At 38.2% G+C, this 27,476-nt stretch overlaps 1 protein-coding gene across 1 annotated transcript in view; it reads left to right on the top strand.

Annotated features, from left to right (window-relative positions):
* LOC122834638 (potassium voltage-gated channel subfamily B member 1-like) overlaps window positions 1–25,778 on the top strand; it is a 42,042-nt gene extending 16,264 nt beyond the window's left edge. Inside the window, exon 3 of the mRNA XM_044123237.1 lies at window positions 17,554–25,778. Within this exon, the coding sequence (XP_043979172.1) occupies window positions 17,554–19,395 (1,842 nt within the window). The 3' untranslated portion in view covers window positions 19,396–25,778. The remainder of the gene's footprint in view (window positions 1–17,553) is intronic.
* The last annotated feature ends 1,698 nt before the right edge of the window (window positions 25,779–27,476 follow it).

Below are 27,476 nucleotides of genomic sequence, written 5' to 3'. Positions count from 1 at the left end.
AGCAAAGGAAAAGTATTTTACTTCTTTTCCTGAAGCTCCAAAGAGTCCTTGTGCCTCTTCAACTCAATGATGAGTGACATGCAGGTGTGTCACATGGAAAGCATCCGCTAGAGATCCCTTCAGCCACCTGAATTTAAACAATTGAAACAAGGAACCAATGAAGCTGAGAGTAGGAGCAGAAGTAGCCGTAGGTTTCAGCCACTATCTCAGTAATATCAAATCCCAGGAGTCTGGGTTTTATTCAGCATGCTGCCAGAGTATGAGTTTGCTTGCTGCTCTAATTTCTCTTGCTCTTACGTGTTTCTGCCAGACACCAGTCAGAGGGACGCCACCTTTCCTCGATCGGCTGTGAAATGTGGGTCACAGAGACATTCTGGCTACACATCTGTCTGAAGTGGGCTGATAAGACCCCCACTATGCAATATTTTTTTAATAAACAGATGCAGTATTGATAGCACGACAGTAGGTGTTGATAACATTACCATTAATGGCAATAAAATACGAAAGTTTGCAAGTTCCTCTAGAAACGTTCATCCCTTTTGGCACTTGACTGAAGTTTAATGGTGACAGAGTTTCATCAAATGTTTTGTCAAGGAAAACAGCCTTACAAAGGGCTCATTTTTAATTTAATTTTATTTTTATTTTATAAAGAGAGTGTTAAGAAGATTATCTGATTTGACTCTTTTATTGAAACTGAAAATGCAAATAGCAAAAAAAGAAAAAAAGAAAACTCATCTTGCTGTTTCTTTTGATTCAAAGTCTACATATTACAATGAGTAAGACATTCAATGGCAGCAGCTAGTGCTGATAGTTTTAGGCTCTGTGAACTGATGTGTGTGAATTATATTTAATGCATGAATGGCTTGACTCCATTGTTGTTTCATTAAGACAGTTGGTGTTTCAGACTGAAAGTGATTGGGAAGTCTTATTGTCCCATTACACTGAAACTAGCATATGATCAAAAAAATCTATTAACCTGACAACATGATATTGGTTAATTGCTTAATTTACAAAAGTCTATGCCAACACCTATGGTTAATTAGTTAGTTATAATTGCTTCAGAGCAAGCAGGTGGATTGCAGAATTGGATTTTCTTGTGGTACTCTCTTGTTCACCTTGAATATTGTTACGTGTTCACCTCTGAAAATTATAAATGCTGCAATAACATCCATAGTTCTTGACCTGCTCCACATGCCATCACACTGACTAACACAAAGCATAGTTGAAAGGTGGAAGAAAATGAGACTTTTTCCCTTTTTATATTCTATATTTTACAAATAAAAATCTTTGTAGTGTTGCATACATTTGTTTGTCACCTGTATTCTACCAGTGTGTAAATTTATGTCAGTGTAAATAGAGCTGTTCAGTGAAGGCCTTGAAGCAAGGTGGAGTATTTGGTGGAAATCAACACAACGCATGGTTCTCAACACATTTTCCCTATGTTAAAACATGGTGGTGGCAGTCTAGTGCTGTGGGAATGTTCTTCCTTAACAAGGATAGGGAAACTGTAAGAGGTGATTGGGATGTGGGTGAAGCAAACTAAACAAAGTCCTGTTCGCCGTAAACATTAAATTGATGGAGCAACAACAGAACAGATAGACGTATTAAAACGGTCCAGTCAAAGCCCAGACCTGAATCCAACAGAGCAACTAAGGCAAAACTTGAAAAATAAATATATTTCCTGGACTGGTCATAAATGAGATATCTGTGGATATAAACAAACTCTCAACAGTGTATAAAATTCCTTTGTTTTTATTTTTATTTATTTGAAATTCAAGCTTTACTCTGTCAGGTGATGCTTCAAATTTGGGTATTTTGGCATTTTATTTCCCTTTCGCCAGTACATTAGCATAATAATAAACAGCAGAGAATTGAATTAAATTAAATCTTGATGCTTCATAACTGAGAGCTGTGCACCAGCATGCTCTGCTATGTCACATAAAAAAAAGAAGTTTATTCTTGTAACATAAATTCTAAATTAGTTCAATGGGTGTGAATACTTTTACAAGGCAGTTTACATGCCAATGTACAATCATAAATTTATTTATACATTTATTTATTCAGAATTAAAGGTTTCCAACACTTTGATTGAGCCACGTTGTTTTTAGTCTCAGTAGTCCACAACTAGTCTTTACTGTTTAAAACCTGCCTGAGGTTTTATGGCTTACAGTTGTTCCCCTGTGAGTTAATATTGAAACAAGCACTTCGTAACAGCAATTAATTCTATTTCAATATAATGAAAGACCCACAATTAACTCTGAGATACATGTGGAGGCTCAGACTTTGTATAGCCTTTAAAATGACACTGCTGCTGTTATGGGAAACTTTGCAGCAAACGTTGCAGAACCATTGCAGACTGGACTCTGTGTGCTTAAAGCCACACATTATTATACAAAGTGAATGTGGATAGAGCCTGAGAACTAGATGAGTGCTGCTGCGGGGCAGAAATAGTTTGAAGTTATTCGAAGTGTGGATTGAGGGTTTATCAGTGTCAAGAGTTCTGGCAGGTTCTGATTGCCCTGAATTATTTTTGTTTTGCTAAGACCATTAGAACATGTGTCAGCCCACCCATCTCCATCCACTCTATTTTTAAATTTTGCTCATTTTGCTCAGCAATTTGCACACTGGATATGGAAATAAAGATGATCTGGTTTGTAGAAGCCTTTTGTGCACTGCCAAAAAAAAAAACAATAAGCTACTTTGTGTTACAAGTCAGACCAGAACAGACGCCATTCTGTTTTGTTTTTCTGTAAACCAAGGATGTGATAAAAACAGCACATCTGACTTTCTTTTTCTTGTTTTTGCTTTTTACAATGGTGTTATGTAACACGGTTCCTCATGAGGTCAGTTCTGTGGGTTTTAAGCCAAGCACTTGTTTGATAAAAAAAAGAGGACTGCTTATTAGAGACTGTTAATCAAGCTTCTCCCTAGTTTAAAATAAGTATCTGTCAGAAATCCCCAGCGTTTTCCCATGGCAACCCTGCTTCATTAAATAATGCCAACAACTCTGCTGCCAAATCTGTGAGGATTTGCTTTCTAATCTCAGTGGGATATTTCACTTTCTATGTGTAATACCTAAAAGTGATTGAGGAGATATTTGGAAATCCTACTGTGGTACAAAAAGCAGCAGTAGACCCATCCAAATGCATTTTGTCACAAAGAAGAGTGTGATTAATGGATATTAATGATTATATTTAAAATGGTAAAATGGACATGAAAGACTTTTGAAAGTTTGCAAAATAAAAGTGGGTGATTTGATTTTAAAATGCACAAGTTAAAACATTTAGCAGCTGAGGTCTGGGAACAGAGATGACAGAAAACTAAAGTGCCAAATGGCTACTAGCTGTAAAACACACCTAGCTGTCAGCTAATTAGAAAACTATCAGTTTGCTAGCTAATAGGCCCTTCTTGTAAAAATCATTATTACGACTCTCAAAATGTTAGCGAACACAAAATAATTCTAAAGAAATTCTTAAATTGTTTTATTTGTAATCTGGAATTGAACTAAAAGAATCATTTTGAAAAAAAGGCTTTCATGAAGAATTAAACCCTTTAAATCCCCCAAAGCTCACATTTTGCTGAAGTACCTTTTAGCAATATAAAAATTTTGTTAAGTCCTGAATACTTTTCCATCTATTGAAAGTCATCAAAGAGCATGACAGTATTAATTAATTTACTTTATTTTATTTTATTTGTTTTGTTGTTGAAATGATGCATGTTTTTTCTGTTTTGGGTCCCAGCTTTTACTTGTGTTTATGTACGTGACATAAAGGTCGGGATTTTAATCCTGTGTAGTTTTCCCAGATGTTTACTAACACATGTTGGATGGCATCATATACACTGACATACAATTCTATTACAAATAGTTTTTTGGGAACAAATTAGTCTTTTAGAAATAAGCCCTTTACAACACCGTTGTTACAAAGGGTGCCTCAACCGCAGTGAACATACGGCTTCATTCAGACGTTTAAAGCAGAGGAAAGAATGGGCTCACACCCTGCAGCTTTTCTTTAGTGCATTACAGTAGCTTGTAGGCACCAGCTGCAGCAGCAGGAGAAAAAGCAAATTAGTAGTGGCAAGAATAAAAGCTGCAAATTAAAACTGCTCCCTGATTGATTTCTTTCATAAAGTGAAGCACTGTAACTGCCCATTGGACAAGCAATAAAGTGCTGCTTACTCAGTCTGCAGTAAGGCTTGATCAGGTACGTTGGTCGCTAAGCCAGGAAAAGTAAGGTGATAAATGATGAGATTAACGAGAATCAGTTGAAATAGGTGGCAATGACCATTATTTCCTCCTCAGAAACACAGGCTTGACCACAGCAGAGGTCAGGAAGGACAGAAGTTGCCTTTCTCCTCATGTTGTAATGCAGGGTCAGTATGTCCATGTATGGCAGTGATTGGCTGAGCCAGCATGCTTGACTGTCGGCCAGTTTACAGCAGGCTGGATGGATATAGGCAGAGTGTGGAGCGTCATCCACCAGTCTGACATCTGTTTAGGCTTTTAGTCAGTACGAGTTGCTCTATGCTTCAGACTTTGTCTGGGAAACTAAAGTCAACACTTGTATTTATGAGATGATATTATGTTGTTTTTTTTTTGTTGTTTTTTTTTTTTATTATGACTTTATCTGTCATAGTTAAACAATAACTACTCTTATCCTACAGGCTGTGGTTTCTCTTACTGGCGAACATCCCAGCTTTAACATCCCTGACACTGCAACTCTCAAAGACACTTCCTTTTATTATTAAGGGTTTTGTTCCTATTGCAAATCATTTTCTCTGTTATTTCCACTTTACGCAGCTGGGACAGTTGGACGAGGACGGCAGCAGAATGGAAATCAGCGTTGGTCTGGAGCCAGCGCGAATGTTTCTCATTGTAATGTTAGTGCTATCAAAGACAGCTCTGAGTGAATGCAGTGAGCCAACATTTCTTCACTAACACTCAAACAAAACATTTATTGCTTTATGTTCTATGATTTATTCCAACCTACAGATCATGATCATAATCAAATACATAATAAGTTGTCTGTGCTTTAATGAACGCGCACACATCTTATTTATTTGTTAAGAGCAAAATACTTAGAGAAAACTTGAGTACCAGAAGGATTTTTTATTTATGTGGGGTTTTTTTGTGTTATTTTTTTCAATGATAAATTATTTTTGTCCTTTGTCAGTGGTGCAATAACAGTGAAGCCCTGCTATAATTGAAGCTTGCATCTCTCTTAAATGAACTTTGACCGTTTGTTTGCGTCCACTGGAAATTATGTCTACTCTCCATTTTTACTCCTCAAGTGTTACCATATAAATAACATATATAACACAGAGATGCTCAAAATCACCTGCACAGAAATGGTTTGGGGTTGTATTCATAAAGGGGAAGTTTTTGTGTGAAGGGATTATGATATAAAGCAACAAAATTGGGTTTTGTAAAAAACATTTTTAATTATACTGGATGCAAGGGTGTTTTTTTATTGTAACTGTTGGAGGCATTCAGATATGGAGGACACAAAGTTTCCATTAAGAGATGCATGCACTGTTTTATCTTTATATACATATCTATATCTATATAGATATATATATGCAAAATGACATGGTTAGTAATTTTTTTCTGACTTAATAAACTGGCTATTTCAGCAAAAGTCTTATGTAGAAATTTTTGAATTTCAGTTCCTGCATTGGACACTGATACGCCGGTGTTTCTCTGTAATCAAATCTGTGGGATGTAGGTGGGACTGGATGTGGTGTTCAGAGATGTCTCAGCAAGCAGCCTGTCAAATTCACAGCTGACTAATACTGCTTACACAGATTTCTTCCATAAATCATAAGAGCCGGATTCTTGACGTTACCCGAACTCACTGCTTTGTTGCTGCTCATCTGACAGTCGCTGAGGAGAACTGATGGAAATTTGTAGATAACTCCCAGTGGATGAACATGTGTCTCCTGGCCCGTGTTTTCTCGTGTCTTGTGTTTTTGGGGTTTGTTTTTTTTTGTGAATGAGTCTGTTATACCAATATGGAAAAAGCCTCACGTAACCATGGAAACTGTCAGTGAGTTGAGGATGCTGCAGTTTTCCCATCAGGAGATTTGAGTAATCACTGCAGCTTTCTGTCATGGTGTGCCTGTGTCTACATGTAACTCAGTGAACGAATGAAGGAAAATTAAGAGAGTGGAGATGACCATGGTCCCGTTATATACACAGTTAGCTTTGGTAGATATTTAAATTTTTAAGGTCAGGGTCCAGTTCGCCATACTTGCAGCATTCAGCCGTCTGCTGTTGTTTGCCCTCTTTGCTGATTATGCTTCATGATCTCTTTACATTCTTTGCTCAGCTTTCATATTCCACTGTAAGTGCATGCACAGAATGGAAATCATAGCTGAGTGCATGTAAGTATCATGTGCTCTCCTTCTGCATCAAAGGACTCACTTCTAATGAGAGTTTTATTTGGGTTTTGTGGACATTTAAGCTCTGAATGAATGTTCATTTTAAAGGTTACATCCCCTTAACTGCTCCCATTGTAAATGTCACATTTTCTTTCTCTCTTTCTTTCCTTCTTTCATTTGTTCTTTGTTTCCTTCTTTCTTTCTTTTCTTAACATTTCAGTGAGGTGTTAAAGAAAAATAGGTCACTTCTAAAGTTTCTTTTCTGCCTGTTGCCTTTGGGCTTCTCAGTACCCATGCATCACGGATGAATACATTATACACCATACTCTGCACTTCAAACATCTCCTTTCCTTGGCCTTCTTTCTGCATTATGTATTTCTCACCTTATTTTACCGCTCAGGGTGAGTGGGTGTCGTGGAGCAAGGTGGCCTGCAGAGTGCAAAGCAGCTGGACAGAAAAGATTTGAGTCTGGGAAACATTAAGAGGAATTTTCGACTCTTTTGCTGCTGGAGATATTCTACGTGTGTGAGCGCATCCAGTTTGGCTTTCAGTGGTCAGGCAGGAGCTTTTCCTGTCTCCTTGCCCACCCACTCCTACTGAATCATTCAAGAAAAACACCAGGTGTTTCATATACAGTGAATGAAATATAGATGGTTCTAGTTGCAGTGGGATTTTTATACGTTGCATATCAGTTATGCTAAAGATCCCTTCATTTTAAAACTGCAGAGAATCTGCAATGCAAGTCCATCTTTGTGCGACATTTATTGGCGTGTCGGACGGGTGGCAGCTACTTTTAATCCGAAGCTCAGCACATTTTATTCTCAGATTGTGTGAAATCTGTTTCCTCGTCACAGATTTTTATTATGGAACTGACAGTTTGGAAATACAGCACAGCACATGTGCCATCTGGCTTTCCAGCTAACCGTTTTGATCATCACCTATTACTTAAACAGAAATACCTTACAGAATCGGAACCACGGTAGACTCATGCTCTGAGACGGTTGGATTTAAGGTAACAGTCGAAAGGAAAAAAAGGAAATGGTACAGAAGGAAATAGTTTCTGACAGGCATCCAGTGGCGCAGCCTTTTCTATAATTGCTGCCTGGTGAATTTGTTGTCATGACTACACTGAAAGGAAGGTCTTTCACAATGGGACCAGTTAAGATAATTTTAGAATTGATGCATGAGTACTTTTGTGGGTACATACAGAAAGGTGAGACTAGTGAGATGGCATGGAAAGAGAAGTGAAAGCAAAAGGCATTATTTAATGTGACAACATTAATCAAAGACTCAGGCTTCTTTTCTTAAATTACAGGTAATCAAGTCAAGCATATTCTGCTGATATCAAGGACACAATATGTCATATTTTATTATTCCACCTTTCCACTACTGCATACCTGGCATGTGTTTCAGTGATGTTGGATACAAATATACGTTGTTTTCCAATATCAACATAATTTCATTTCCAACTAACCTAACCGGGCCATTGCCTTCCTATGCAGTTCCACTGATTCTCATCTCTCTTTAGTGGTCCGTCTAGGACTCCTTCCATTGAGCTGGATTTCTCTGGTTGAATTTCTACCCAAACAATTAGCAAACAGAAGGAGGAGTTGTAAAGAATGATAATTTGTATTAACATTCAACATGGACTAAATTAACATTAATAGAGGCGTTGTTTGGCTCTGTACTGTAGGATGGTTCTGGAGGATGGTAGTTTGCAGCGCAAGCAATTTCTGCTAAGCTTTATAATGTGTAACTGCCGCATTACATATGTCACAGCCAAACATTAGCAATTGGGTAAAACTTTAAACTTCTACAGAGTCCATACTTCCTGGAAGCAATCGTTTCTCAATAAGCGTTGGTCCAGACCTTCTGTACAAAACAAAGCGTAGATCAAGGGGCTGGTTTTTACCTAACTATGACTGCCACTGATTCTTTGGACATGTCAAAAAATGTTAGAATGAGTATTGTCATTTAGAGACGCCACAAACACTGAACATATATTTGGACTTTTTGCATGTACAAATGATAATATTATTGAATCTCATTCTATGCTACGCAGACATTCAGTCTGCAATGTTGAAAATTGAATCACTCAAGCTTGCTGAATGCTGTATGATCCTAGACTTTAAATGATATATATATTTACGTATACACAGGCAATATAAGAAACACAGCAGTTCAAAAGTGTGTCATATTTTGCTTTTTTAAACTTTATTTGTACTATGATGCGTTATAGCAACAAGGTTTAAAATGGAATTAAGTCTCATGTTTCTGTCAGAAAAAATAGAACGAAATTGTTCAAACTATTTTTTGCTTATTTCCTTTGGAAGACAAAACAGGTTTGAATATGAAATACTTATTAAACGTTCACTGAAGTTTCTTCAGGATTTACTTTCAAATGATACAAATTATTGGTGATTTTTTTACATGGAGTAAATTTACAGCTTTATGTTTAATTTAAAGTTAGCTTCAGATAAAGTAACTGCAGTACTCCTTATCTAGCTAACGTACTGTACTTCTTAATTTAATTACACCTGAGTCTTGAGCTTATCTTTCTTTAATTTACTCAGTGGAACTGAGGATTTGAACAGGCGCCTCCTGTTTCACTGTAAGCTGCCGAGGTAACTCTCTCCGCTCAATGCTGACACCCAATCGTGTCATAGGAAACCGGCGACATCTGCTCTTTGTTGTAAATGCTGACCTCGCTGGGCTGCTACACCACCACAGACAGGAACATTGTTGAATGCTAATTATGTGTCAGCAGACACCGCCATATGCAGTTTTGTCATTTCAGGCATTCGGTCTGGATGCAGCCGCGTGATGGAGCTTCGCACCTCATAAAGATAGGTAGAAAATTAATAAAAGAACATGGAAAAAAGCCATTACTCTGCAACAAAAATGGTATAAGGATATTCGTTTGTTGTTGCTTAATAGTCAAACCATGTCTGCAGGAGGAGTTAGCTATTTCCCCCCTTATGAACCTCTGACTGAACTTTGCTTATTATGATGCAAAATGTGAGTCATAAGTGACACCATATTTTATAAATTATCATTTTCTGTGATAAAATTTGTCATTGTGCCAGATAATGTTTTAGCCTCTTCATTATAAATATGTTCAAATACTGATGTTGCAGTCAAAAACCACTACCATGTCTCAACACTTCCAAACGTGGTTTGCATTACCTTCCTACACATTTGCAGATGCTGTAACATTCACAATTCATTTTAAGCCTCAGACAAACAGAAAAAGTAAAAATTACTACAAAAGTAACTTTGCTCTGATGCGGAAGAAAGCGACTAATACAGATATTTTGTCGTATAGAAATCAGCAAACTTCAGCTTGCAAACAAGAATAAACACATTGAGGACAAAGATTCCAATAAGTGTAATTTTAGTAAAAGTGTGTCATGCATGTAGTGATCCATCACTGCTTTTCAAACTTTTAAAAATACTGTATACCTCTTACAAGTAGGGGAGGTCTCACAGGAGGCTGTACTTATTCCATTAGTGGAGCTCAGCCATGCAGGTTGTTTGTGTGTTTTTCTTTCTCTCCACACTAGAAGGAAGGCTGCACACACACAGTGAGGTTCACCACAGCTTTACTCAGCTGTTTATATGACCCGAGTGTCTTTAGGTCTCAGCAGTGTACAGACGACACATGGTTCACCAGGGGTTTGGCCCACTTCACCTCATATGATACTTTCTTGTGATTACACAAAAAGGTGACTCTTTTCTGCCAGAAACAAAACTGCAAATATTCTCAAGTCAAGATTGTAGATGCTGTAACACAATCAACATTTATTGTTGATTTCAAATTGCCAAAAGGTCACGTAAATTATTTTTGTTACAGTTAAGTGTATGAGAAATAACCTAGAAATTGATCATATGTTTGCAGAATTTCTCAGAACAAATCAGCTCTTAATTAAGGCTTTCTAATGCTTTTCAAAACGTTTTAATCATTCTAAGTAAATTACCTGCAGATAGAAATAGAAATTGAGATAACATTTGACTCTTTTTAGAGAAAGTCCAGTGTCTTAAATACATGCAATGTACATACATGTATTTTCATTCAGCACATCTCAAAAGGGACTCATTATTATCAAAATACACTCCCAATTATATGCAAACCTTTGACACATAATACTGAGTGTTTCTAAGACAAACGGCCTGTGGGGGACAGTGCAAGCTGTATGGAGGGTTCTGACCCTAACAGGGAACCAAGGTTGGTACGTTTTTCTGGTTTTTATTAGGGGTCCACAAGAAACACACTCAATTTATTTCTCTCCCATGTCCTCATTTTTCACAATGTCACCTTTACTCCTTTTCTCATCCTTTCACCGTACTGGGAAAAACAAAAAGTGTTTCAGTCCCCTTAAGAGCACAGACAGGTACTTTTAAAGACTTCAGACTGCACATAGAAACTTTTGGGAATTTCAGAAACCATTGTAAGATTGTATTTATCTTACAATGATAAATACAATGTGGTTGTATTTATGTGGTATATGTGGTTTTTCTATACCACATATAAATGTATTTATGTATAAATATATATATATATATATATATATATGAATAGATGATGTTCATCATTTCAAGTACATTTTAATTTGATTAAACTAAATATAACAAATCCCATAAATAAAACAAATTTTACCTTCGCATGTTGCATTCACAGCTTAGTACTATGCAACACTGGAAACCACCTATGTATGCAAAGCATTTCATGCACTGTGCCTTTGTTGCTCATCATTTTAGCAGCACCTTCACACTTTTTAAAGGACACATCCTGTGAGTCGCCTCAAGCTCGGCAATCCATCTCCCTGACTTCTCCTCACTCGACAGTAGTGGAGAGGCCCAGGCTTCTGCTCCCAGTTTGAGGTGGGAAAGAGAAAACTGTCGGGCAAGGTGACATTTGGCAAATGAGGAGGAGAAAACATCTGTGTGGCTCTATGGAGCAAAGTTGAAATTGCTTTGAACCAGTTTTTTTTTCTTTCTTTCTGCTTCAGGAATACACGAGAACATTTAGACTGTAATTAGAAACTGCCGATAGTTTTTCAACCTCATTAAAAATTCATTAGTTAAGGTTCTTCACTACATACTTCTGGGCTTTTTTGGAATAAAGAAGCTGCCTACAGGATTATGGAGGATATGATCTTTAAACTCTCGACACAGAGAGACACAACAAAATTGGGCAACAGATTGAAAAAGTATTGCCTGGTCCACCACATTTTCCAAATGGCATTGTCATAATTTTGCACGAACAGCACAAAAAGCATTAATAACCTGCCTTTCTTTAATTCTTTAATGAATAAGGAACAATTGACCATTGTTTAATCTCACACAGTTATTGTTACTGTTCATCTCTTTAAGACCAAATTGATGGCAACTTTAAACAGGATAATGCATCACATCACAAAGCACCATTTATCTCAAACCAAACCTCCTGAACATAACAGCGAGTTCATTGAACACCAATGGCCTCCACAATCACCTCATCTCAATTCAGCAAAACACCTCTGGCATGTGCTGGACCAGGTTTCCACCTCGGATGCACATCTCAAAATTCTCTAAGAACTGCATTATGAGCCAAAATCTCTGATAAATGTGTTTGACACATTGTTGAAACATAAAGAGTTAACACAGTTCTGAAGAGAAAATGTGGTCCAACCCAGTTCTTGCATGGTGTACCTAATAAAATGGCCAGTGAGTGTGTAAACTTCATAGATCATCGTCTGCGTTTTAAAGGAAACAAGATGTTAATGTTGTTGCTGGTTAGATCAAACCCTATTCTGAAATAACTTAGAACTCCAGCAAATCAGACGATACATTTTTCAAATAATCGTTTTTTTTGTTTTTTTGTGGGAGAATGCCATGAGAAACCTTGACACGTAACATGTGTCGTAGTTCTCCACCTTTTTCTTCCACTCATTAGACTCATTAAAAACACCAAAACCAGAAATGTACCATCAGCAGGTGTTGGACTAATCGCTCGAGCCTTATTGCTTCTCCGTTGCTCTTTGAGCCACTTATCTGCTCTAAAAGAAAAGTTATTTACTCTGCAAGCTACTCACTCCACACCGAAGTGATAAATATACAGTTGAAACAGATTTAATAAATAACAGTCAGATGTGTCTTTTTATCCGTTTCTGACCCAAAATTTCAAGGATGCATATTTCCTCAGCTCAACCCTGTCAATCTTTACTAACAAGACAAAAGACATCCTGTTTAGACACAGTGCAGGTGAAATAAAAAGGGAAGAACTATAAATTAAATGGCTTAAATGTGGAGAGCAGCTGCACCTCGGTCCTCAGGTGGAAGTTTCCAAGAAGGCGACTGTAACCCTGGGAGGATGTGTTTGCAGCTGCAGCAGGCCTCTCCTGTTTTCCCTGGTGAGAAGAGGATTCTCCCCTTTGTTTACCGCCTGTGTAATTTCATCTATCTTTTCCGCTGAGGCCTCTAATGGAAAACCAAAACAAATGACCCAGTATCCTGCAGAGGGACTTTCAGTGCACAGACTCCGGGAATATACTGTCAAGTCACAGGAGCAGCGTCGTAAGAGGATTAGAGATACCATCTTGGACTCAGCTTGTCGACAAAAACATGAAATGAGTGAGTCACTGAGTGACAATCCCTTCATTTATTCAGCTCTTGTGGTGAGAAAAAGCAAATCCAGTTAGGATGATATGAGACAAAGATGAATCAGTGCTTCACGCAGCCTGAAAACAAGGGAAAACCCATAAGTCTGGTACAGGATGATCTTGTCGTGACTTGTTTTGTCACACCTCTACAACTTTTATTTGAATCTTCACCCTGATTGACCTCATTCTTCTCTCCTTTCAAGTCCAGCACTGTAAAAAAAGCATTTCCCACTTACAGATTCCTCCTGTTTTTGCTTCTTTGTCACATTGAGCAGCTGAGTTTATTTACAACTAAAGTAAAGCAGAAGAGTTGGGCATAAACAATAAATGGTCAAACTTCAGTTGCATGTTACGTCTTTTTGTCAACACCAAAGTCAAAGCATTGGGTCATTATCAGGATTCTGCAGAACTTCTATGTTGAGAAGGTAATTAAACCGTTGGATTCAGGTGTGATGGACCAGAGATGCATCTAATGTTGCTTGAGGACTATGGTGAGACTTTATTCAGCTAACTCTTTACTTGGGTTGTCTTTGTGTGATATAAATGTTTGTTTGATGACTCCAAACTTTTAAATATGGAGTAAAAAAAACAAACAAACAAGAAATGTCTCTTCACAGAGTTATATAAACCAGATTGTGCAGAATAGGATTAAATTACCATTTTGGAAAAACTACCGTAAAAATCATCATGTGTTTTCTGAAAGCTCTGAAAATGGAGCAGAACTCGTCTCCACAGCAAACAAGAGTGACACTCCTCATGTTGAATGGACAGTGATTTTTATTTTTTTATTTTTTTATTTATTTTTTATCATCCTTACTTGGATCAGACAGCTGAGGTAACCATGTGTAGGGAAAACTGTGGAAACTAGGCTACCACTCTGACTCTGCAGTCTCTAATGGCTCGATGAGGATCCACTGATGCCTTCCCCTTCCAAAGACTGGGATAGTTTACTCTTCATTATGATATTAAATATTCAATCTCCTTCCTCCCTCGGCTTGTATGGAAGAGATGCCTGGAGCTAATTACTGTGGTGGGAGTGCCTATGTAAGTGTGTTATGCGTAGGTGTTTGTGTTTGGTGGAGATGAAGTGTTTCAGGATTGTGCAGAGGAAGTATCTCTAGTTTTTGCAAATAGGTGCTTGAGTGAGCCCGCCATTAAGAGCTGATGAGGAAACACAAACTATAAACAACCCACAGCCTTAGTTTTTAACTTTGCCTTTCTTAAACAGAGACTTCCCGTAATTCTTCCTCGTAGATTGAACAGGGGCTAAAGCAGAATTTGAATATGGGGCCTAATTTTAAGTTAAGCCCATCAGCCACCACTGATAATGTTCTTTTGGACATTTAACACTCCTATTTTTATTGTTTGCAAGTAAGCCAATTGGAATGGGTTTTACTTGCCACTCACATGAGTCACTTGATTACATAACAAGCAACAAATGAAGGAATGGATTGGGACAAATCTTGTCTGCTGTATAGCTCCTCAGTAAAAAGACAGATAGATTCAGAAAAGGAGGATCAAACTTAATAGTTTGTGTTCATAAACAGCCACTTCAGTTTAGATTTTCTACAACTTGCTGAGGGGTATTTATCTAAATTAATAGAAATATCACGCAGTTGAACAAGAAAAAACATGGCAGTCACTGAACATCTGACTGGCATCTGAAAATGTTCAAATATCTCTGCTAAAACCCACAGATTAGGCTATCTCTCTCCCAGACACGTCACTGAACTGTGTGTCCCTGTTAAATTTCCCTTTTCTGCCTGAGTGTTCATCTTTAGTCAGATCACTTCTCTTTAATATCCGGTCTGGCTGACCTCGGTTATCTCACTGCTACAATAGAGGTGGAAAAAGTGACCAGGAGAAGGTAATCATCCTGTGTGTGTTGCCTTTACAGTTTGGTTTCAGTGCTGTCTGTTGCATTCAGCATGATTCATTAACTGCACTGCAGCCTGCACAGAGATAAGCCTTCATCTGATCAGTGTATTTTCCACTGGACAGTGCAGTTCAGAAATGGGGCTTGTTTCCTTTCAATTGGTGCACATAATATCTGTTATCCTACCTCTCCAGACCTTTTTTAGCCAACTAATAGATCTTGAATTTATAAAAAGCCCTGAAACTGCACTTTATCTTTCATTGCAAGCAGATAAGTGTTTCTAGAGTAATTCATAAAGTATTTTGTTGGTTTTGATAGAGATCAGTCTATTTGTATCTCATAATTTGTGAACTATATTCTCTTTCCTCTTCTATCCTCTCCATCGCAATGTTTCTTTGCACTTAGTCCCCCTCCATCTCTTCAAAGGCCAAGGTTGGTGTTCAAGCAGTCACCTGTCAGCCTTAATTAAAGCTTATGAAGGCTGACCGGTACCAGGGAATAATCCTACTCACACCAGTCGCCTGGGACACAGCCTCCATAGTGACCTTGTGTTGGATTTCACACCGATCGTGGGACAGAAATAATAGTTGTGGCTGCACAGCCGTACAGCCACAACTATGTGCAGCCGTGCTAATCCCCGGCACCGTGGCCAGACCCCGTTGTACTCAGCAGATTAGATCATTAGCAGGTCACTGAAATGTCCAGAGTACCTCGTCAGAGTCTCAGCCGGACTCTCTGCACATGTGTGGTGGGCTTTGTACAACTTTCTGGGGATTTTTGTAACTTCCAGCTCTCAGGGATAGATGTTAAAAGTGGAAAAAACAAAGTGGAAAACTTTGCTGTCACAAACTTTCTAACATTATTACAGAGACAATCATAAAAAATAAAAAAATAAATAAAACACCTGGCCAGGAACCCATAACAGCTCTGACTGTGATTCTTTTGAAATGCTGATGGGAAGGTCAGAAGTAAATGGGTCAGTATAACGTTAAAAAACACGTATCTGTCAGGGATGTTCCAGCAGAAGGATATGGACCACTTTTCCACTTTGAAGTTTCTCAGGAGAGTAACCTTCCTTTGACCCTGAAGAAGCACCATATACATGACTTTGTGGAGGTACAGTATATGACTTTCAGCATGTAGTTCAGGGGCAGAGCTAATTTTAGTTTTCATTCGTCGTATTTAGCCGCTGCCTTCTGTGCCACATATGAAAAAACTGCAAAGATGTTAAATTAGACAGTTAATGATTCAGTTTGATTTGTGTTTCAGACATCGAATACCCAGTATTGATCTATGGACCTGAAAAAAATAAATGTTGTTCCTAAAATAACAAATGAAGAATGAACCACAGATCAAAAACTAATTTTATATCCAATATCCAGTACCTTCTTTCAGTCTTATTCCCTTTTAGTTTGCTTCTTCACTTGTTCAGGCTGGGAGCCTCAAGATATGAATGTTTTCCTTAGTTATTTGTCCTGATTTCCATCATCTGGAGGTTGATTTGAGGGGAAGATCAGGAAGATTTAGAAGGATCTTTCACAGTTTGTGTAAAAGACTCAGTGCAGTGTTCTTAGGTTTCAAAGCGACTTTTAAATTTATCAATTTAAAAATCGATTTTTTAAATCGATATCCCTCTAAATATATTGATTGTAATTGTGAAAATAAGTCAATTTGTGTCAGCATAATCCTTTTCTCCATGACTACATACACAACTCAAAATTTCAGACTTCTTTCTTCTCGATCCATGGTGATATAAATCTGGCCTCTGTGTGTACAGTGACACTTGAGGACACTTGAGGATTTATCCACAATTGTTTCTGGGCTGATCAAGACCAGACAATGATCCAAAACACACACCAGAGCTGGTTCTGGGATGAATCAAGCACGTCAACATTAAGCTTTTGGATGGTACTATGCTCCCAAGCTGGACCACCGCTTGGATGCCAACCAGTTTAAGTTAACTCGACCAGTTCTGCAAGAGAAGTGATCCAATATCCAGCCAGAATTATGACTACAATTGATGGCTGTAAAATCTGAGGCATATCAGTGGGACGTCTATATATATATATATATATATATATATATATATATATATATATATATATATATATATATATATATATATATATATATATATATATATATATATATATATATATATATATATATATATATATATATATATATATATATATATATATATATATATATATATATATATATATATATATATTAGTCTGTGTGAATAAGTGAAAATCTGCAAAACAGTCATTCCTATTCAAAATATTTGTACATGAGGTGCATGTAAAATATCTATAACTTGTCCATTTTGGATTTTATTGCATTGATATTACTTTCATTTGCTAAAAATAGTGCTACAAAAACATTTTCCAACTTGCAACAGAAAGTCTAACTTGAGTATTTTCATTCCCATCTCCAATCTGTGAGACCAATACAACAAAGCATGAAGCACCACCAGACCAAGGATTCTCCCCAAACGATAGTACAACCTGTATTCCTTGGCACTGTTAACTATTTCCATCCTTCTTCTACTTATATTTGAAGTTCAATGGAATCAAAGCAAGACAAACGTAGAAATACCTCTTGAAAAACTTGTCTGTTTTCAGAACTCTAATTAATTTCTCCTCTTTTTTCCAGATCCTTGCAATCATCTCCATCCTCTTCATTGTGCTGTCCACCATTGCCTTGTCTCTGAACACCCTCCCAGAGCTGCAGGACACCGACGAGTTTGGCCAGCCCACGGACAACCCACAGCTAGCTCATGTGGAAGCTGTTTGCATTGCCTGGTTCACCATGGAGTACCTGCTCCGCTTCCTCTCCTCTCCAAACAAATGGAAGTTCTTCAAAGGTCCCCTCAACATCATCGACCTGCTGGCCATCCTGCCCTACTACGTGACCATCTTTCTGACAGAGTCCAACAAGAGCGTGCTGCAGTTCCAAAACGTTCGCCGTGTGGTTCAGATATTCCGGATCATGCGGATCTTGCGAATCCTGAAGCTGGCCCGTCACTCCACAGGCCTTCAGTCTTTGGGCTTCACTCTCAGGAGGAGCTACAATGAGCTGGGCCTGCTCATCCTCTTTCTTGCCATGGGCATCATGATCTTCTCAAGTCTGGTGTTCTTTGCTGAGAAGGATGAAGAGGACACCAAGTTTAAAAGCATCCCTGCCTCCTTCTGGTGGGCTACCATTACTATGACCACAGTAGGTTATGGAGACATTTACCCAAAAACCCTGCTAGGAAAGATAGTTGGAGGTTTGTGTTGCATTGCAGGGGTCTTGGTGATAGCCTTACCCATTCCTATTATTGTAAATAACTTCTCTGAGTTTTACAAAGAACAGAAGAGGCAGGAGAAAGCCATCAAAAGGAGAGAGGCTCTGGAGAGGGCTAAGAGAAATGGTAGCATTGTCTCAATGAACATTAAGGATGCCTTTGGCCGTAGCGTGGAGCTCATGGATGTCATGGTGGAAAAAACTGATGAGAGGAAGGAGAAGCTCCATGACAATCACGTGTCACCACACAGAGGAACACCCAGGGTCAAGTCACCGTTGAACCCCAGTAGTCCCAGTAAGACTACTGAGTCCAGCTTCCAAGAAAAGGCTAAACCAGCCAGCAGTCCTCAGCATCTCAGCGCACAGAACCTTGAGGAAATTTACAACAACATGACAAAAACACAGTCACAACCAAACGTCAACAGCAAGGAAAAAGTGTCACATTTGAAGTCAGCCAGGCAGAAAGCTGAATTTGAGATGGGAAGCATCCTCCCTGAGGCTGTGTCAGGCACAGCGGAGGGAGTGACAGACATGAAGAGTATTTCCAGCATCGACAGCTTCATCAGCTGTGGACCTGACATTCCTGAGAGCTCCAGATTTTCACACAGCTCCGGGAGCAACATGCCTGGACGGGTCAGTACTAACCCCAGCCTGGAGCCCACTTTGGAGAATGAGCATGAGGGATCGCATGGCGCCACCAGCCCCAAGTCAGGCAAAAGCACCAAGCTCAACAACGACAACCCAAGAGCTCTGTCACTAAACAACCCAATAAAGGGGCGTTCACTCAAAGTCAGAGTCAGAGGCGGGGAGGACTCAGGGAAAGGAGGTCTCTCTGACAGCTCATCGATCCAAAGCCCAGAAACGTCTGTCTACACCACTGCCAGCAGCAGGACGCCCAGCAAGAGCCCCGAGAACTTACGGCCGAGCATCTTCACATTCCACGACTCGTCTGTCAGTAAGTTCATTGACGCCGACACGGACGAGGAGGAACACCTGCACGACAGTTCAGCAGCCAATGTGACCCAAAGACTTTTGGAGAGAGCCAGCCCCAGGTTTGCTCAGCTCTCTGGCTTTCAACAGGGTCCCAACCACATGGAGGGCCTCTCCAAGAAGCTGGGGAACAGCACCCTGCCGCTGGAAGGACAGGAAAACCACATTTCACCAGAGCTGCGGCCCCTTCAGGGGGAGAAGCGTCAGTATAACTCTTAGAGTCAATTAAAAGAAATGGCTTGCACAGAGAATACAAAGAAGATGAAAATATAAGGGGTTGCGAATGAAGAGCTCAGAGACTTGTCTGGGAACACTGAAAGAAAAAAGGCTTTTTCTACAAAATTACAACATCTGTGGATCACTGGAAATAGTGTTGTTATCTTCTCTAAAACGTTCCAGATGAAAACACTCAAATACACCCTCAGAGTGGAAGAAAAGGAGGGATTTTTTGCTATTTATACAAGCCCAGATTATAATGCCATCATTAGACTAGCTGCAGGAGTCTAGTCTATAATTTTTATAACCTGTTTTCGGAGAGCCCTGGATAAAATGTTAAAGCCACTGCAGCTAAAGCTGTCAAATCATCGTGAAACATAAAGGGCATCAAAGCAAGGCACAATAAGAGGAGATATTTTAAAATCCTCAATTTCAGTATGAAAGGAAGACATACATCTTCTCTCCCTACAGTGTATATTTATATACATTGTATGTTTCAAAGGCGGAGGGTTGAGAACATGTTCTTGCTTCCTACAACTTCCTTTAAAACTGGCCTTAGTTCATGTTGTCCCGTGTTTTACGTTTTGATGTTGAGGAAGAAAGCCTGAGGCAGGCTAAAAGATAGCACATAAGTATCTCTGTGTGAGTGTGTGTGCATTTGTGTGCTATAACTACCTTTCACTTATATTTATTATGTAGCAATAGTCTCTTTCACCTTATGTCAAATCTTCAGCAGAATGAAGTGTTTCGGTCTGTTTCTTTCAAACAGCTCAGTGTCTCTCCTGGGTTGGCATTTTTACTGCACAGATTACACATAAACTGTGAGGTCAGATCCATCCTCATCAATCATTGGTGGCGAGAGAGAAAATATCATTTTGGAAATCTTGCACTCTTGTTTTTTTTTTTTGTTTGTTTGTTTGTTTGTTTGTTATAATCAGTGGCGGTTTTGGATATGGGAAATGTGGCTTTCTACCCAGAATGGCGCGTCACAAGGGGGCGCCATAGAGCATAAAATAAAAAGTTATTTGTCAGTGGTGAAAACAAGTTTTATTTGGCTCATTTGGGCACCGGTGGCTCCCTGTGGTCTGCAGGGTGCAAGCATTTTAAGAAAATATTGTTGTACATTATTATGATGCCAAAGTTGGTGTCTGAGTCTAAGCTCAAAATTCTGGACCGCCTTGGACCATCTCCAGTGTAAATTATTAGAATATTTACCCTTATGTGGATTATTCTTCACTGAATGAATTTCTAAACATATAATTTAAGATTTATGATACACTTATAGCTGCTATTTTGTTTGTGTAAAAAAACAAACATAAAAGATACTTTTAACGCTTTTTAGAATTAGGATCACATTAAGCTAAAATAAGCATAAAAATCAAAAGATAAAATCCTGTCAAACATGTAGTAGCTTATGTTAAATTGATTCCAGATGCTCAGTTTTTACCATATGATGACCTGATTTTACCTGGATTTTACCAAGATTTTGCCTTGGTGACCTGATGCATTTCTTCCTGAATGGGACTGTGGATGTGTGGTTGGCTGTCAGGAGGGAAGCAGAAGGAGCAGCTCCCCAAGAACCATCACTGATTATAACCTGATTATAACACTGATTATAACCTTTATTCAAAATGTCTGAGTGTGTCCTCAAGTTTGGGTTACATTTGTCCATCAAAGTCTTTTTTTTATTATTTAAGCTTCAAGCAGTTGTAGCAGAGGAGGTGAACTTTGCATTAAGCGACAGGAGACAGAGAAAAAAAATCTGTTTTGTATGAGTGTAAATATTGTACATGCATCCGTGCAAAGCCAGACTCTACAACGACATTACGCATCACCTGTACAAAATCTTAAAAAGTAATTTATATTTTTAAGATATTTTCTAAAACAACTGACATGTTGTACTAACCTCATAGTTGTGCATTTGAAAGCACTGTATGTGCTCTTTTTCTTTGAAGGAGTTGCTTCTGTTAGACAACATTCTGCAACAGAAAGATTTATATTTGCTACTGTCTCTCTGTACATGCTTGTTGCAGTCTTTCTGTGCAATGTAAAGAACCAAAGAATTGTTCTTTCTGATGACATATACAGACAGTTGTGCATTCTGATGTTTTATCTCAAAATGTTGGAGCATTCCTTTTAAAAACCACATAATAGGAGCCATTTCAGGGAGCCGTATTTGCTCATGCAGGGTGAACATATAAGCAGGAGAATATTCTGGAGTTCTAACGAAACAGCTTTGAAAGATAAGTTTCACTTTATGTTTCTTGGCAGATTAATCACTTTCACAAGTTAAAATGATCTGTATTGCCTGCACTTAGACACCAAAAGTTCTGCATTTTGCTCTTTTCTTAATGCGCCTGATGACACCAAACTTGGTGCTCTCACACTAACTTAATTTAAAACACATAAACTTTATGATATATGTCTTGCAAGCATGAATCAAAGGAGCATTTTGTAGGAAACATATATCACAATGAACCTATTTAATGTAGATGGTTTTCATTAGAGATACAAGTGCTAGCCGCGTTCGTTGGAAAACCTGGTAAAGATGTGTGAAAGCCTTTAACATTCAGCTGATATTGCAGTAGCATATTATCATGCTAATAAAAACAACTTTAATTTGAGGGCATTTATTCAGTACAGAAAAAACGTCTCCTACTTTAAAACCCTCTTTTTCACTTTCTCTATTTCTGTAATATTAAAAAATTTTGGAGAATTTGCAGAGTATTTTTACATCCATCCAAGTCCTCTAGCCTCCCTTATGCTCTCTGGAAGTTTTTTTTTCTATTTGTTTAACTACTTTGTGCTAATCCAGTCACATGTTTTGACTCACTATCACTCTGAAAGAGCCCGTTGCAACTTATTTTCAGTTTTTCTGTCAGAGAAAATCTCCCTGGTATCACAGAACCACTGAAATAGCAGATATGAAGTGATTTAGATTCAGTTTTTGCAGTGGCGAAAGGTTTCAATGTGTGTGCAGGACAACAGCAGCTGTAGAAAAGAGGAAGTGAACCTGCCACAGAGGCCATGTGGGGCACAGCTCCCATAAATGCTCTAACTTTTACACTCACTACAGATCTAAAATTTTCATAATATTAAGAATGAGAAAACTTTTACATTTTTAGCCAAGAAAAACTACATCTAATCATGATATGATACGAGGTTTGTTCTTTTCTTTGTGTTTGAGCTTAGTTTCTTCAAAAATACATCTCCGCAAATAATAACCAGTTATTCTTGTTGCTTTAAAGTTCAGCAGACGAAACTTGACCTCCTCTCCCAGATTCTTCTACACTTTAATTGCAATGCAGGTAGCAGTGGTAATGTTCTTAACACGAAGAACATCAAATTCTGCTTTATGACCTGTACAAACCAGCCATGGTTCAGTTTTTCCAAAATCGTCAGTGTGAGATTTTGCTGCAGGGAAAAAAATATGAATTTATTCTCAGACTTTTTTCACATCTTCACCCGGAGTACCAACAAATCTGTCTGGCGCTTTAGTATGAGTTAGATATTTCTGTGCCTTTGCTTTTAATAAAACCCTGCATTCTGAATCTGCCCTAATGGAGTCTGAATAACAAGCAAATAAACACAAAAAGGACAGAGTACTCATCCTGTGGAGCTTTTATGCTTGTTTCTGTTTTTAAACTCTAATGTCTCTCTATCATGCACCAAACATTTGGATGGAAAAAGTCCAGAAACACAAGCAGGTGCAGACTCACTCTCAGCAGACTGAATGGTTTCCATGGTGAGGGGCTGAAATGACTGGATGGCTCACATTTGATGCACGCATGTAGCCTAATTTACAGAGGATGGTTACAGACTTTATCTTAATCAGTTCCTTTATTCATCTCAGTTCAGGGGAAAAAGCAGAAAACTGGATTGTGGGTCTTTCAGTCAAAAGACTGAAAGACTGCTTTCGCGGAAACAAGCACCGGTCTCTGCAAATCACAAAAAAGCAGACGGAGCTTTGCCACATGGACCTGGGTGTGAGCCGCTGTTTCAGGGATGCTGATGAAGACTTCAGCCACCTTGTTCTTGAAGGGAGGGAGTGAGTGTGAAATGTGAAGAGAGTGGGAACAAGGGGTGTGCGACAGACGGACTGCGCTTCAGAGTTATCACCTTGATTTAAACTGACATCCTGAATGAAGGCTGGAGCCCTCTGCTTCCCAAAGTCATGGGTGTAACTTCTGCTTTGAAAAAGACAACAGGACTCACCATAGCTTCAACTTTTGTCTCATGACAAACACAAACAATGTATTTTACTGGGATTCTATGTGAGTGTTAAAGTGCATAAGTGTGAAGTGGACAGCAAGTTATGCATTTTTAAACTTTTTGCCTGTATTTAGCTTCCATCTGTACTCCTTAAATAAAATACAATCCAACAAATAACCTACAACTTCACCTAATCAGTAAATTGAGTTCACCCGTGTGTAATGTAATCCTAGTATAAACTACATATATTGTGTGAAGGCCTCAGAGGTTTGTTAGAAAAGAAAATGTGAACAAACAGCATAATGATGAACCAAAAGAAATGATGGGGAAATAATTTAAACCAAGGTTAGGTTAAAGCAATATCCTGAGCTTTGAACGTCACACAGACCAGATGTATGGAGACAGTTCCACCTGAACTGACAGAATTACATAAAGAGCCAAGCAGACCATGGGAACTCGGATCAAAGCCTTGCTGGAATAAAACAATAAGAAGTTCAATTTAAAATTTCACCTAGAAGAAGGTGTTCTGGTCGAATAATCCAAAAATCAAACAGAGCAGTATTTCTTCCAGAGGACTAATGTTGCACATCACATCTGCAGAAAAACCTGTTGAAGGGAGTAAAAGATTTGACAATGAGATGGAGGTTCACCTTCTAGCACAAAAACTTCCAGCCAGAGATAAAGTATGATTGTTTATATCAAATTATTCACGTGTTAGAATAGCTCACATACATCAAATTGAAACGAGAATCTGAAAACTGATCTTCACAGATGTTCTCCATCCAGTTTTCATCAGGCTTCGGCTTGCAGCTTTAATTGCAGTGAAATGGTTCTTCTAAAAGCATCTAAAGCGTTTTTTTAATCCGTACGTCATTTTCCCTCCACTTCACAAGTATGCACCATGTTGTGTGGAATACATTTGTGGCTGTAATGTGATCAATTGTTTAAGAGTTTTAAGGGTTGAGAATTCTTTAAAATTGCAAGGTGCACTAACTTTTACCAAGCGCTGCTTGTGCTTGACAACGATGCAATCTTAAACACAAAATGAGCTCCATCAGAGCCAGGTCACGAGCAAAAGGCTCTCATGGATTTGTGCGTGAGACCTAGTTCTGTTTTGTTTTGTTTTCCCATCATGATGGTGCAAAGACAGGCTGCAGCATCCTTTTGAGCATGAGTTCGCATCTCCAATTCTATAAATATCCCCCTGGCTACACACAGGGTTTGGTCCTACAGGAAGGGCTTGGTTACAGCAGCATCGTCATGCATTTCAGAATAACACATTTTGTAACAAAATACTCCAGAAAAGGATGGAGGAAAAAAAAACAGTGGAGCTTACTGGGAACTGCGAAGTCACTGGTGTGTGGACTTTTTTTTTTTTTTTTTTGTCAGTCCAGCCTTTAGCGATGCATGGTAATGGAATAAAAATGTCAAACTGACAAATGGTTGTATGACCTTCTCTACAAGAGGTGTTGGAGACAAAAGAGAGAAGTAGATAGAAAACGGGGAGGGTGTGCAACATGCTGAAGGATCAGGGTTCATTAGCATTCATCAGTCAGACATGCAGTAAATGACAAATCCCTAAAAACGAGCCTCTAATTGTCGCCAAATCTCTTGCAAAATAAGCCATAGTAAATTTAGCAGATGCGGCTCCTTTCTGTGTTGTGTGAATGGTAACTACTTTCTCAAGGCTTTTTGTATTTTCTGAACTGCACTTTGTTGAATTGTCTGAAGGAAGTCCTCTGTTGTCTTGTATTAATTGAAATATTGATATAAAACACATTTTGGTTTTAACTACTGTCTAATAACACACACACACACACACACAAATCTGGAAATAAAAGACGTCAAAGAACCAGGTTGTCACATTCAGAAACAGACAAATTATTCTTGAATCATCCCGCTCCTTCAGGGAAACAGTCTTCTTGCAGGTTCATGGCTCTCTGTGTGCTGCCCTCATGGTGTGGTTAAGAGAAAATGTTTGTTTTGTAAAAGTTTCAGACTTTGTACTTGTTGAGTTTGTAGAAGAATATGTTTTTTTTGTTTGTTTTTTTGGGGGGTTTTTTGCTTTCCCTGTTTTCTTCAACACATGTAGCGCTATATGACACAAAACAACATGTAAATATCATCAGAAAAGCTGTAGGAAAACGATTTTCAAGCCTATTTCTTCTTTTACCGACTGATGCTTAATAAAAGACAATAAACTAGCCGTGGCGTCTCATTGTTTCCACAGAAATGTCTCACGTCTAATGATTACACGCAGAGCGCCAGCTGCTGAGGGCCAAACAGATCTGAGTTTATGGGAATCTTACCCGACAGCGACCTCTGGTGGTTGATTTTAAATATTTATCAAATCTGCCACTCAGTACGGTGAGGAGTGGCACACAAGTGGCACATAATTTCACAAAAAGCTCGGCTGTGAAAAATATTCTATATTGATGTGACAGTTTAAAAACATCAGTGCAATGCAAAAATAAAATATACAAATTAAATAAAGTGTATACATTGAATGTGGAAATAAGTAATTAAAATGTATACTTATAAGTTCAAAGCATATATATGTTTGCGTCATTGATTTTACCTAATTATTGCAGTCATAGGTTGCTTTAAAAATAAACATCACATATTTAAATGTGTTAATAACTTATTAAATGTATTCTAAAATATGTAGTATAAAAGTAATTCCTACAAAACATTACATTTTATTAAGTCATAAATGTATGCATTAAAGTATGATTTTTTTTTTCTTAATCTAAAAGTCTTAAACATCAATGTCAGTAGTTTTTTAAAAGTTAAGTCATTTTAAAAGTTTTTGAATGACATACAGGTTCACAAATCACAGCCTGCTGAAAAAAGAGATTTTCCATAAAGAGTTTCTATTAGATGCTTCACAAGTTCTTGACTCGGACAGCATAATCACAACAATGAGGTCCCTGAGCAGCCAGTGACCAGTTTACTGAACACAACATTAAAATCAACTGCTTAATCATTTTAGCATAGATCAACTTATGGAGCAGAGAACTTGTGTGAAATGTATCAATAATCCCTTTTGTGATAAAATTACAAAAAGCATTTCCCTTTAGATATTATTAATAAAGTCTCTGAAATTGCTGATATTTCTTTATAGTGCCAAATAATTGTTCATCTTTGTATGCAGCTTTGCTGTATTTTTAGTCAATTAATGATAAAACATTTGACTTTTTTCCTAATGAGATACAAACAATACGTCAAGAAGTTAACAGTGAGCATGTTGTGCAACAACACAAAGACAATGTAAATAACAATGTGAAGACGTGTTCAATGCAAGTCCACAGACGTGAAGGAGTGGTTATTAAAAATAAGCTTTAAAAAAATGCTTAGACAGATTTGTGCTCACATGCTGAGCAGCTTAGCCATTTAACATTTTGCTCAGAGTGGGATAATCGACCTCACATCGGAGATCAGGAATACCTTTCAGATCCGGATAAATTGAATGTCTGAGTAAAAGGTTGCGTGTCACTGAAACATAACCTACAACTCTGTGAAAGCTATAAACGCAAAATATTAATGGTTCTTATTGGTTTTTTAGTAATCTGAGCAATGTAAGATGTGGGGAAGATCTTGCAGGAAAAAGATGCTGGGTTCAGATCTGGGGTCTTCCTAATCATGCATATTCCTCCCATGATTATTATGCATTTGTACATGATTGTTAGGTTCATTTCTCCCTTTTAATTGTCCTCTCCTTTGAATTGGTGGACTGGCAGGTTAGAACTTAACAAAACTGTCCTTCACTGAAGAAAGGCATTCGTGTAAGAAAACTATAAGAAAACATGTGAAATGAGATGCCCTGATCAGATGAGACCAACCAAAAGTGGTTTAAAGCAAAACATATTCAT

The sequence above is a fragment of the Gambusia affinis genome, linkage group LG07 (genome assembly GCF_019740435.1).
Source record: "Gambusia affinis linkage group LG07, SWU_Gaff_1.0, whole genome shotgun sequence".
In the NCBI taxonomy this organism is placed as follows: Eukaryota; Metazoa; Chordata; class Actinopteri; order Cyprinodontiformes; family Poeciliidae; genus Gambusia; species Gambusia affinis.
This window is presented reverse-complemented; position numbering and strand designations above follow the sequence as displayed.